This window comes from Anolis carolinensis, chromosome 2 (assembly GCF_035594765.1).
Source record: "Anolis carolinensis isolate JA03-04 chromosome 2, rAnoCar3.1.pri, whole genome shotgun sequence".
NCBI lineage: Eukaryota > Metazoa > Chordata > Lepidosauria > Squamata > Dactyloidae > Anolis > Anolis carolinensis.
Genome location: NC_085842.1, coordinates 243,843,623 through 243,857,217, shown reverse-complemented (window position 1 = coordinate 243,857,217; position 13,595 = coordinate 243,843,623). Strand labels below are relative to the sequence as shown.

The 13,595-nt window shown below is 41.1% G+C and overlaps 1 protein-coding gene across 11 annotated transcripts in view; it reads left to right on the top strand.

The window, feature by feature from the left end:
* Positions 1-13,595, top strand: part of apba1 (amyloid beta precursor protein binding family A member 1) — a 130,152-nt gene that overhangs the window by 107,929 nt on the left and 8,628 nt on the right. For 7 of the 11 annotated variants that reach the window (XM_062971977.1, XM_062971975.1, XM_062971979.1 and 4 more), the window contains 3 exons: positions 9,715-9,834; positions 12,729-12,869; positions 13,105-13,140. In XM_062971977.1, coding sequence (XP_062828047.1) covers positions 9,715-9,834; positions 12,729-12,869; positions 13,105-13,140 — 297 coding nt within the window. The remainder of the gene's footprint in view (positions 1-9,714; positions 9,835-12,728; positions 12,870-13,104; positions 13,141-13,595) is intronic. The other 4 variants (XM_008103304.3, XM_008103308.3, XM_016991023.2 and 1 more) reach the window with 1 other exon arrangement.

Here is a 13,595-nt window from a genome sequence, read left to right as displayed (position 1 = left end):
TGCACTCCCTTAATTGATCTTAAAAACTTTAATCTTTAAAAGGCTATCTGAAAAAAAAGGTTTTAGCCTGCCGCCAGAAGGACAGCAGGAAAGAAGCCATTCTGGCTTCCCTGGGCAGGGAGTTCCACAGTCGAGGGGCAGCCACCAAGAAGGAAGGCCTGCTTTCTCGTTCCCGAGAAACCGAGCCTGAGATAGAGGTAGGACTGAGAGAAGAGCATCTCCTGAAGAACTCAGGGCCTGAACAGGTTTGTATAAGAGGATGCGGTTGGCGAAATAGCCTGGATCTGAACCATCTAGGGCTTTAAAGGTCATAACCAGCACTTAGAATTGTGCCCAGAAACAGACTAGCAGCCAATGGAGCTGCTGCAACAGGGGGATTGTCCGCACCCTATAGGCAGCCCCAGTGAACAACCTGACTACAGCGCTTTGGAGCAGCTGAAGTTTCCGAACACTCTTCCAAGCGCATTACAGTAATCCAGACAGGATGTAACTAAGGCTAGTACCACAGTGGCCAGATCTGGCTTCTCAAGGAACAAACACATTTGGCTCACAAGTTCTAATTGTGCAAAGGGCCTCCTGGCCATCGCCAATACCTGGGCCTCCAGATTCAGAGCTGAGTCCAGGAGGACCCCCAAACTGCAAACCTGTGTCTTCAGAGGGAGTGTAATCCCATCCAGCACAGACTGGATCCCTATTCCCTGGTCTGCCTTCCAACTGACCAGGAGTACCTCTGTGATCTCTGGATTAAGTTTCAATTTGTTTGCCCTCATCCAAGTCCATTACTGATGACAGGCATTAGTTTAGGGTCAGGACAGCTTCCTTGGCATTAGATGGAAAGCAACAGTCGAGTTGTGTGTCATCTGCATATAGGTGGTAAAGTGTTCCAAAACTCTGGATGATCTTTCCAAGTGGTTTCATATATATGTTAAACAGTATGGGGGTCAAAATGGAACCCTGGGGAACCCCATAAGTCAATGACTGAGGATTCAAACAGGAGTCCCCCAGCACCACCTTCTAGGAATGGCCCTCCAGGAAGGATCAGAACTACTGTAACACAATGCCTCCCAGTCCCATCCCAGCAAAACAACCCAGAAGGATACCATGGTCAATGGTATTGAAAGCCGCTGAGAGATCCAACAGGGTCACACTCCCCCTGTCTAGCTCTCTTTGTAGGTCATCCACCAAGCCTGAAACCAGACTGAAATGGATCTAGATAATCTGTTTCATCTAGAAATCCCTGGAGTTGGGAGACCACCACACACTCCAGAACCTTGCTCAGAAATGGAAGGTTGGACACTGGCTGATAGTTGTACAATATAGAGGGGTTCAAGGATGGCTTCTTAAATATAGGCCTCATAACTGCCTCCTTTAGACAAGTTGGAACTTTGCCTTGTTCCAAAGAGGCACTGGCTACCCCCTTCACCCACTCTGCCAGTCCCCCTCTGGCCTGTTTGATCAGCCAGGAAGGACAAGGATCTAGAATACAAGTGGTAGCTCTCACCTCTCCAAGGATCCTGCCCACATCCTCTGTCTGCACGAATCGTTAGGAATTGTGGGAGTTGAAGTCCAAAACACCTGGAGAGCCCAAGTTTGCCTATGCATGATCTAGTTTGTTTGTTCTGTAGCAGACTAAAGAGGGGTGATGCTTGAACCTAGAGGTACATTTCCAGCCTTTTATTATGCTTAAAGCTCTGTGTGTGTCTTTTTGCCCATCATGATGTATTGTAGCTTATTTGCTTACAGTTAGGAGACTGGAATGCCCTGTTCCAGTTTTATGAAATCTACAACCATTATTCTGTGATTGGTCTTATATTTCTCAATTTTATCACAATTTGTTATTTCACTGTTCCTTCTCTCTTAATTCCTAGTGATTACCTTTTCTCAGAGAACTGTGCTTCTCCCATGTTGCTATAGAGACACCACGATGTCTCCAATTCAGAGTCCCGCTTTTTCTACAAGATCTTTCAGATGTCATTCTTCTGTTGCCTAAAAGATTGTTTCCAATCCATAGATTATCACCTTGAAATGCAAGCTTAATGGAAGTTTTGCATGTCTACTTCTAAACTGTAGATTGGGATGATATATGGTGTACGGCTTGAAAACTAGATATTAGATTATGTTATATTGAATATGGTGGTTGCTAAGGGTAGCTGTTTTGGTGTGAAATGAGACGGTATAGTAAATCATTGCAACAGCAGAGCTAGCTTTCTTTGTTGGCCATTTAGCAGTTAGGCCTCGTACCTTTGCTGGGGGGGAAACAAGATTCTATTGCTTTTTCTGTGGCTTTTGCTGCTTTCTCCATGAGGTCCCTCCAGATTGCCTGTTTGGGTTAGAGGACTTATGTACCCATTGTGTCCTTTCTTGAATTGAGATGATCTTGTTAGTATCGAGTATCTTCTAACATCATGTTGAGAGAAACGGTGAAAAAAGAAGTTAGGTTATCTCCTGTTGTGCTCAGGCCAGAGGCATGAGTCACAAGGTCTTTGCAATAACTTTATAGATTCTGCTTTCCCAATGGATTCAGATGAAGTTGGATTTAATTACTTGCTTTTTCACTCTGTGTGGTCTTGAAGTCTGTGTTTTCTTAACTGTCTGTCTTTCATGTTTTCCCTTAACTTGGTTTTTATCTTTCTGTAATGTCATCACTAAATCTAGAAGCATAGACTCATAGGAGTTGGAAGATACCCCAAGGGCCATCCATTTCAACCTCTGTCAGGCAGAAATACACAATCAAGGAACTCTCAACAGATGGCTATCCAGCCTCTGTTTTAAAACCTTTAGAGAAGGAGACTTCACTACACTCCAAAGGAGCATATTGCACTGTTGAACTGTTTACTGTCAGGAAGCTCTTCCTAATCGTTGGATGTGCTTTCCTTTTCTGCTGTTTGAATGCGCTATTCTGTGTCTTAATCCCAGAGCACTAGAAACCAAATCAGCTCCGTCTTTAATATGGCATTGTTTCAAATTTCAAATATTTAAACATGGCCATCTTGTCCCTTTCTCAAAGCAAACATGCCCAACTTCCTAAGCTGCTCCTCAAAGGGCTTGGTTTCTAGATCTTTGATCACTTTGGTCACCTTTCTCTGGACACATTTAGCTTGTCAATATCCTTGTATCGTGGTATCCAAAACTGGACACAGTGTTATTCTATATGAGGTCTGACCATTTGTCTAAATCTAATTTTTAAAAAGATACTTTCCCTTTGTTATCTCTTGAGATTTATGGGAGATAAGGAAGGAGAAGCTCACCTAGGCGGTGTGCCCTTAAATCAGTTAACAGGACCAAAATTAATTTGAGGAGTTGGCTGCTATTAACACAAGGAATAAAATGAGGAAAAGTAGACTTAGATACACAAAAGATTAAAAAATGCAGAAATGTACAGATTTGAAGGGAGAGAATAAGAAAATGGGAGCAGTGTTATATTCATCTACGGTACCTATTTGCTGTTCAAATATGGGGAGACACTGCATCACAGGACTACACTTGCAGATATTAAACAGAAAGTACTATTTCTACTCACGTATAAGTCTAGGAATTTTAGTAGAAAAACTGACCCCAAAAACTTATCCACAAGTCAATATTTTTAATCCAGTATTTAACTTTTATCAAAAAAGTAACCCCCCTATGTTTTCCACTACAGTGCTGCTTCTGGCCTTTTTGAATGCCTGGGTAGAGAAATGACAGGGGCAGGTAGGGACAACTGGCTCCCTTTCCATTCTCCATAGAATGATCCTCAACTTACCCATGGGTCACATCAAAATCCATAATTTTGGCCCTCCGAGCCTGTCGACTTGTACACAAGTATATATGGTAGTTGAAAGTCTGGTCTTTCAAGTGGTAGTACTCAGTCCTTGGAATGATCTCACCCTCACCAAGCAGATTTTTCTGTTGCTGTCGCATTTGCCATTTAGGCATTAAATAAAAACGATTTAGATGAACAAATGAAAACTTCCCAAGTCCCAGCAGCAATTTAAAATACACACACATATGCACAATATAACCACTCTCTCTCTCTCTCACACACACACACATATAGCTGCTGGGACTCTTAAGGAGGACTTTGGAAGGAATGTTCAAGAAAAGTGTATTTTAAGTGTGTGTATTTTAAATTGCTGCTGGGACTTGGGAAGTTTTCATTTGTTCATCTATGTATGTGTATTCTATAACTTACCGGTGGGTTTTAAAAAATTATTTATGTAGTCTGCTCCAAGCATTCATGTGGAGAAACAGAGTGAGAATGTTTTAATAAATAATTATAGCCTTAAAAGATAGTTCAGCGATTAAAAGTGTAAATCATGCTGGGTGCTGGCACAAAAAACATTTTCCACATACATATTTCGAAAAGACAGTACAGTTTTACAAAATGGTGTGGTACAAATACCCATTTTGCAAAAAAGAAGCTTCATGTGAAAACAATTTCTCAAGTATCAATAAACAAAATACTTGATTTTTTATTAATGAGAGAAAAATATGTGTTAGCAGACTTTCTTTTCTTAAAAAAAGAAAGTTGCACAGCTTGAAGAAGAGGCTTGCTAGAAGCACAGATGATCCTTTCTCAGTCTTTCTGATGGACACACTCATACACAAAAATAATAAATGAACAAAAACAGCTGAACAGCACTGATGTCAGGGAGAATCTGAATCCCAGGGGGATAGTATAAAACTGAAGTAGATTCAATAAAATGATTGAAAATATGTGTGTATAAAAAGCATCAAGTGTTTCAGTTTTGAAGTCGGTTGAAATGGAAGTGATAAATAATATCCACTTTCCAGAATCTAGGCATGAATTCAGAAATGGTGGCTAGAGTAGGTTTGTCCTCTAAATTAAGGCTGTACCAGGCTGTCACATCCAGCCATTTTCTTTCTTCTCAATCATGGGTTTTCTCTTCTGGAAAAAAACAGCCAAGTGGGATTTTTTTTTTTTTTTGGAACCACTTGTTGTCACTCTTTGATGATCATCGATCTTTTATGGTTCCTGTGTCTTGCGCAAAGGTGGTGCTTTCTTCCCACATCTTGTGTATGGCATCTAGGATGCTGGCATTCAATCACCTACATGACCTTGGTGGAATTGCATGCTGGGGCGATGCAGCCACCAAAGACGCAGGGAGATGTTTTCTTTTACTTTAAAGAGTAGTGTAACTTGGCTTAGAATGTATGTAACAGAGGCTTGGATGTTGAAAAACAGTAACAAGTTTATTCAGGTACATAAGTTTAGTGATTTCAATGTTGCTTCTCACTTAGAGGTACACTTCTTCAACAGTTACAATAACATGTGATGATACAACTCTCAAAAGGATTATTTCTTCCCTTGAACAGTTTAAACTTTTTTTTCTTCCAACTGATGTTCTTAATTCAACTGATCACTACAGATCCAACTGGGATTTCTTTCCCTTTATCACTCAGACTCCACTGCTAACTCAAATAAGTCACTTGACCTATTTAAAACTACCCAAACTAGAGATCTGAACTTCCCTGGTTCTCACTACCTTAGAACCAGTCTTCCCTATGATTCCCTGATCACAGACTGACTCTCTTTTCAAAATCTGCTCTCTCTTACCAAACGGCAGTTGGCTCCGCCTACGTTTCTATGGCAACCTGCCTCAGAATGCTGAGCTGGCTACCATCCCCCACGCACTGATAACTCTAACACCTACCCATTCCAAACATATACCTATAGTTAAACATAACAACTGTAAACCAAAATTTACATTTCACCACACATGCCAAGCTTTGTTTAATGTGATATATTTTGTAGGTGCTTTTAAAAAAAAAGTTGTCTCGTGGAGATAGGCACAAGCAATGAAGTGCTGAGATGCACAGTGATATGAGCCAGGATTTTCAGTTAGTATTTTTATTTCAGCTCCCTCCAGGAACTTCTTTGGAATATGTGGCTGATGGAAAGGATCGCTATGGCGTCTTATTAATAGCTGTAGTAAGATGTGATGAATCCTATATATAGATACACTGCATCTTAGAATTTGCCTTTATTTTTTCCTAGCTGGGAAGCCTGATGGGCAGGCACATGGTGCAGAGATGATGTTTTAACCGAGATTTTAGGCAGCGCTTTTTGGGTTAAAAACAAAGCCCAATCACCCAAAAATGAAAGCTATGAAACAGAATGAAAATGTCTTATGGCCTTTTGTTTCTTCTGTGTGCCAGATGGCTGCTGATCGGCCTTTCCTCATGTCAGGATAGTAATTTTATTTACTGCCTTGGCTTCCCGTAACCACTCTGTCCTTCTTTGCTTAACAAGCGAGTTGAGCGCAGTAGTGTATGTGGGGACGAGAAGGAAAACATTTGACATTTGGAGCTCTCTGGGGGTTCATTTCATATACAACCCTTGTGAATATTGATAGGTAGGTAAGGGCACAGGCAGGAAAATGGACTGCAAATGGAAAGGTTAAACACATGAATTGATCTATTGCATAGACAGTCACTTCAGGCAAGCCACTCTTTCCTGCTTTTGCAAAAGGCCATGGTAAAAATCATGCACACTTTTACATACTTACTGGTTGGAAAAGAGACATTTGGTTAGGTTGGGTTTAAAAGGATATCAAATGTTGTGTCAGTGGATTAAGTGAGGACACGAATGAAGATGTCCTAGCTAAAACTGTGTATTCTTAAGACTGGTTGCCTTTAGTTCTCTGTGTATCCATACTTTGTCTCCCTTTTCTCTTGCCACATTACCTGGAGGCAAATACTGTTGTTAATAAGAATTAGTATTCCTTTTCACTCTAGATCAGTGGTTCTCAACCTTCCTAATGCTACACCCCCTTAATACATTTCTTCATGTTGTGGTGACCCCCAACCATAAAAAAAATTTGTTGCTACTTCATAACTGTAATTTTGCTACTGTTATGAATCATAATGCAAATATTTGATATGCAGGATGTATTTTCATTCACTGGATCAAATTTGGCACAAATACTCGATATGCCCAAATTTGAATACTGGTGGGGATGGTGGTGGGGGGGGGGGGGTGATTTTGTCATTTGGGAGTTGTAGTTACTGGGATTTATAGTTCACCTACAATAAAAGAGCATTCTGAACGCCACCAACAATGGAATTGAACCAAACTTGGCACAAAAACTCCCATGACCAACAGAAAATACTGGAAGGGTTTGGCAGGCGGAGAGATCTTCAGTCTTCTCTGCCAAAAGGGTTCCTAAGATCATCAAAAATATGTGTTTTCTGATGGTTTTTGGCAATGCCTCTGACACCTCCCTCATGACCCCCCCCCCCCCCAGGGGTATCAACCCCCCAGGCTGAGAAACGCTGCTCTAGACTGCTTCGATATGTAGTGTCCATAAAGCTTTCTTAGTCCGATTTATAGTTGGGCTTGTGTATTGCATAGGATTACCTCCAAAGTAGAGTTTCATTAGTATAACCAGTTGAAAAAATTCTTTCTTTTTTACCTCCATCACCCAGAACAACTGGCTGGGTAATTTGAGTAGTGGCAGTCCAAAAAAGTAACTTTTCTGGGCACAACCCTATTTTTTTAAAATCGTGTCAGAAGCGAACATACTGCAAGTCACTTCTGGCTTGAGAAAATTGCCGTCTGCAAGGACGTTGCTCAGGGGATGCCCGGATGTGTTACCATCCTGATGTAAGTCTTCTCTCATGTCCCCACATGAGAAGCTAGAGCTGACAGATGGGAGCTCACCCCATCTCGCAGATTCAAACTGCTGATCTTCAGGAAGCTGGCACAAGGGTTTAATTAGGCTCACAACCCTAATATCTCAAGCTATCTCCTTTTTGGCTTTGTCCATCTTGGGATTCTTTGCTTACTTGTGCTGTGGATGGTATGCCTTTGATGTCTCTTCAAAAGATGTAGATAGGCCATTTTCACAAAGGGGGCTCACTAGAAACAAACTCATACCAGGGCCTCCAGAGTTTATGCTGATTTCTTGTAACCCTAAAAAAACAATTCAAGAGCTAGTCCAACAAGCCTTAATTGGCTTGAACTGTGTGTAATAACTTTCCTGTCAAACACTGTGATAATTAAGACCAAGGGACAGTTTTATTTTTGAGCCCAGGCACAATGATGAGTAGAAAGGAGGCATTCTTTTTTATGGTTTCCAGCAGGACCTATATATAGTTGCGTTTTTATTAGCCAGCAGAAGGCAGACCTGTGGAAAATTATGATAATTCTAGATTCATTACGCAGTGTATCCCTTTGCTCTCCGTTGCTTTAGTGCATGTATGATTAACTGTGTTTTCATATTCAGCCAGATGGTCATATACGAGCAAAATGAGGCTTTGGGGTTTTGAGATGATACATCGAACTGTACCATTTCAAACTGGGGATACCATTTTGAATGTTTGCAAACCTGTAGCAGTAACAGTATTGATACAACTACATTCAGAACAATTTCTTGACCAGTCCCCTATGTTTCTACAACAGATGTATTTATGTATACAAATAAAAAGAACATATCCATAGATGGGTAGTCAAAAATGAAGTTGAAAGTGTACAATTCCCATGTAATGACCCAGTTAGTTATTTTGGCTGGAATGGTAAAAAAGTGAAATCTGTGTCATCTATATATATATACTTCTCCTAGCTGGCATTCTGTTGGTTATTCCTAACTGGAATCAACCCATTCAACCTGTTCTTGGTGAATCATCGTGTAACTGAATCTAAAGAATGCAACGGGTATACTCTAGTCATCATTTAAAAAAGGAGTTAGGCCAGTTTATCTCTAGATCAGTGATTCTCAACCTGTGGGTACCCAGGTCTTTTGGTCTACAACTCCAAGAAATCCCAGCCAGTTTCCCAGCTGTTAGGATTTCTGGGAGTTGAAGGCCAAAACATCTGGGGACCCACAGGTTGAGAACCACTGCTCTAGATATAATTCTAAGTGGTGTTAATAAGGTCCATCAGTGAGTAGTCATCTGACTGAGGCCCCTTCTACACTGCCATATAATCTAGATTATCAAAGCAAATAATCCACATTATCTGCTTCAAACTGGATTATATGAGTCTACTCTGCCATATAATACAATTCGAAGCAGATAATCTGGATTTTATATGCCAGTGTAGAAGGGGCCTGAATGGTGAGATCTTGTTAATCCAACTTCAAATGCCCCTTGAATGAGGTGAAGCCCACTCCTTGTGGCAGAATCTTTTGTCACTTTTTGTGAAGTGAAACCACGGTGGTTTGAATATGATGTGCTTCCTTACCATTAGTTCTCTATTGCCTTTTACATGTGTTGTTTGTAATCAGATTTCAACTGTTTTTCTAATTAGGTTTTAATTTGAACTGGTGTATTGCGTTGGTTTAGGTGTTGGGTTACAACTTTGGAGAACCATGTTTAAATCCTTCCTTACCCGCGGAAACCCACGGAGCAAGTCATACTCTGAATCTTGTCAAGATCCACCGATGAATAAATCTTGTCAAGAGAAGCCTATCTCTGGTTTGCCTTCTATCAGAGTTGATTTGAAGGCATATGATAACAACATGTATTTATCAGAGTTAGAGGAAAAATACTTTCCGCATTACAGTCCTCAGAATCCCTTATTATGGCCATTTGCCATTCTGGTTGGGGATTCTGGAAATAGAAATCCAGAGTAATTTTTCTAAGCCCCGGCTAGATTGGAGAAGATTACACAACATACTATCACAGTGAATATGGAGTTGTCCTACAAAAGCATAAGGCCATGTTAGTATTCTAGTACAAGAATGATATATTTTGTATCCTATTCTTTTTAAGGGCTTAAAGAACCTGGCCCGAGTTAAGCTGAATATAGTAAGATGTCCTCCAGTCACTACTGTCCTCATCAGAAGACCAGATCTCAGATACCAGTTGGGCTTCAGTGTACAGAACGGCATTGTAAGTCACATGTGGAATTCTTAACAATTCATTACATCCTATGGCTAAAGAAAGAGGGGAAGTGGTTAATTTCAAAACACCTAGCTTCTGTATTCAAAGAATCATAGCCAGAGCACCAGACCAAGACAACACTAAAGATCTCTTAGTCACTCTGAGGAATAAGAAATTGGGAATGACAATGAAGCTATACAGGTGATATATTAATTACTTGAAGTTACTGAAGCATTGCAGTGCCAAATGAGTTATGCAGAATGTGGGGGAAGGACATTTCTGTGCTTTACTTATAAAAAGAGACTGCTTGGAGCTAGAATCTGCCATGCCCTTGAATTCTAAATGTGTGAGGCTATTCTTGTTCACTGGTTAAGACATGGCATCTGAAGATGTCAGGTTACTGCTAGGGATATGGAAAATGCAATCCCCAATATCGAAAATAGATTGCATTATTTCCTGCGATGAACTGTGAATTGCCCTTTCTCAAAGGTACAAAAAATATGGTATTCTTGGGTTTTGCTAAATCCAGTAGTATTCAATAACTTAGAATGTGAAATTTGGTTGCACAACAGTTGTTTGAATTGCCATTGGATCCCCACTGCTTCTGACTTACATTATGCAGAGCAGATGTTAACACTTTCAAACTTTTTAAAATACCAGCACTTCCCATCTCAGATATGGGATGAGTCATGCCTCGGGAGAAAAAAACTGATGCTATGTTCATCTGTGCCAAAGAAGGAGCAAGCATTTATGTTTATCTTTGCATGTCAATTCCCTTTATTGCGTATCTACACAGTGATTGAATTTAAATAGGCATTTTCCTAGGAACTATGATTTGAAACAGGTTTTGTTTGCAGCCAAGAGCATTTCAGATGTGCAGAGATACTTAGCCTATGCTTCATTGTGGCTGTTGCTGTGTTTGTGTACTGGAAGAGCAGCCTGCCCACCTTGCCACAAAGATGAGGCAAGGTATCAAGCTGTTGCTCGGTGCCGACACCTGCTTGGACATCCTCTCATGTGATCTTGTTTCCTCAATGAGAAGGGGGAAAAATCACACGAGTGATTTGCATTCTACTTTGCACTCTACGACATCAAGCATAGTGTGAACATCAGAACTTGGAAAACTTATTTTTGGGCACCACAGGTAGCATTGCTGCTCACTCCATGTCATCTCCATGGTGAAAAGGATGTAAATGTACTGTACCTGACATGTATTCACCAGAGATCTGCAATCTTGTTTGTACCTGCAACTGTGAAATAGGTTTTTTGCACTAGTACAGGGACCCAATCAGAATGTTGCGCAATCCAACAACTCCCTATCTACCATATATGTTCAGGCTTACCAAAGCTACTCTTCCCTCCATTTTGAAATGTAACAGGGATTTGAAACAGAGGGGAGGTACAGCAGATTTGTATGAGAGTGCAAATGACCACTCAAAGAACCCCTATTAGAGGTAAGCAACCAGTTCTTTTGTGGTCTTTGTGCCTCACACAAATGGGCAATTATGAAGCTTACCAAGGATTGTAGACAGCTCACTAGATAATAGCAAAAAAGAACAACACAGTCAAATTGGACTGTTTTGCCAACTAGTACGTCATGTTGAATAAATGGAGATGGCTGAGACCACATTCCAGCTTTGCAACATTCAGGCAAGGATACACAATGGAGTAGTGCCACAGAGGAAGCTACAGATCTAGTAGAGTGTACCCTAAAATCAGCAGGAATAGGCTGTTTGGGGAATTCATAGGAAAGCCATGTAGCCTCTACCAGCCACTTCGATAGCCATTGTGTGGATACCAACTGTTCTCTCCTGGGCCCTCCATAACAAAGATAGTCAGTTTGAATGAGGAAAATGAACCATATGTTTATTGAAAATAGAAGTTAGACACTCAACAGATATTTAAAATAGTTGAGCTACTTATCTAAAAGTGATGATGTCTGTGGATAGAAGGTAGGTAGTACAATATTCTGGTTAAACAGGAACTGAGAGATCACATAAGGAAGGAAAATAATATCCAGACAGAGGAGAACCTTGTTGCAGGGAGAAGAAAGGAAAGGTTCATTGAGCTGCAAAATCACTTGCTAGCCTTGCAGAAGTGAGTGCAATAAGAAAGACCACTTTTAGGGCATGAAGACATACATCTATACGTACAAATGGTTTGAAACTCTTGTGCATTGTGACAGAACCAACAACAGAGATCAAGGGTGGCGTTGACGACTAAATTGATGGGTGGAGATGTGCAAGGCCCTTGAGGAGCCTCTTAACTACTGAGATTGAGAATATAGTAGTGAAAAACAAAGGCATAGCGTAAAGAGCTATAATTCCACCTAATTTTTCCCCATAAATTGGAAAAGTGAGGAGCTACTCAATCACATGAGAACTCTCCAAGAAGCCACTCTCTTGGCAGATGAATAGAAACTGAAGGGACAATAGCTCTGGTGGATAAGGATATGTCAAGTAGATGAGGGGATGGGATTCTTGCTAATGTATCCAGCTCTGGAACATTCTGTTTGGGTTCCTGTGCAGGTACAAAAAATTTTTGTGTGAGCATAGAGACCAGGAAGAAGAGTTTCCTCCACTTAATATCTCCTGAAGTGATACTAGCACTAATTCATAATGGTGATTCCATTCAAGCACATGCCCCGATAATCTGCAGCTAGTAAATTATTGTGATATATTATGAAAGTGCAAACTCATTCTTTGTGTACCCCATAGTTGCAGAATCTGTAGACCTCCAGGTGAACTGTCACCCCACACCAGTGACTGTATTGGCAAGGGATTGATGCAAAAGTGGGGAGGGGGAAAATCACAAGTGCCCAACCCTGATCTAATTGAAGCATCTACCATTGCACATTTTCATTGCCTAGTGTTGTGTGTTATCACTGCTTGATGTCTTTCCAGATCTGTAGCCTTATGAGAGGAGGGATCGCAGAACGAGGAGGAGTACGAGTGGGGCACCGGATTATTGAAATAAACGGGCAAAGTGTTGTAGCAACACCTCATGAAAAGATTGTTCACATTCTCTCAAATGCTGTTGGTGAGGTAGGAGCTAGCAACTCTCAACTTGGTTTGTAGGAAATGATGGCTTTATTGCATTCTTATTGCCACCAAATGGGGGAAGAAGGCAAATGCAGGCAAGCCAATGACTGTTCATTATAGTGCGTAGCTTTAGAGTGCTTTTTGCTGAGACTGGAGCCTCCTTGTGAAAGGTGCTGAATGGCCATGCTCTAGATATGTACAAGCATTGGTCAACATTTGTATCTTGCCTTTCCTACAGGCAGCTCAGGACTTATCCACATATCCAAGTCAAGAGGTAAGCTGAGCATAAGAGACAATGGCCAGAATCCTGTTGGTAACATATACTGGTGTAACTTTTTGTTATTCCAGCATAATACTTTCCCATCATTGTGGAAGGAGGTATCCAGTACATCCTTGTGAAAAAACATATACATGCAACCCTAGCTTTATAGTGTTCAGGAACACCGCCATGGCCAGTCGTGTAGCCAGAGGGACAGCACTCCCAGGCATCACTTGGCTGCGGTTTTGCATCTGTGGGAAAAAAAAGAACCATCATTCTCATAGCTCTCCAAGTAAGAATGCCAGAGGTGTGGGAAGTGGATGGCTCATACTTTTTCCTGGATACAAAACAGGAGCCCCTTACTCCCCAGGCACTGACTGGCTATTGGGGGAGGGGGGGGCATACTGGCCCTATATAGTGACGTTACACTGGGGACAGAGGTATACTAGCAGAACTTTATGCTCTGTCAG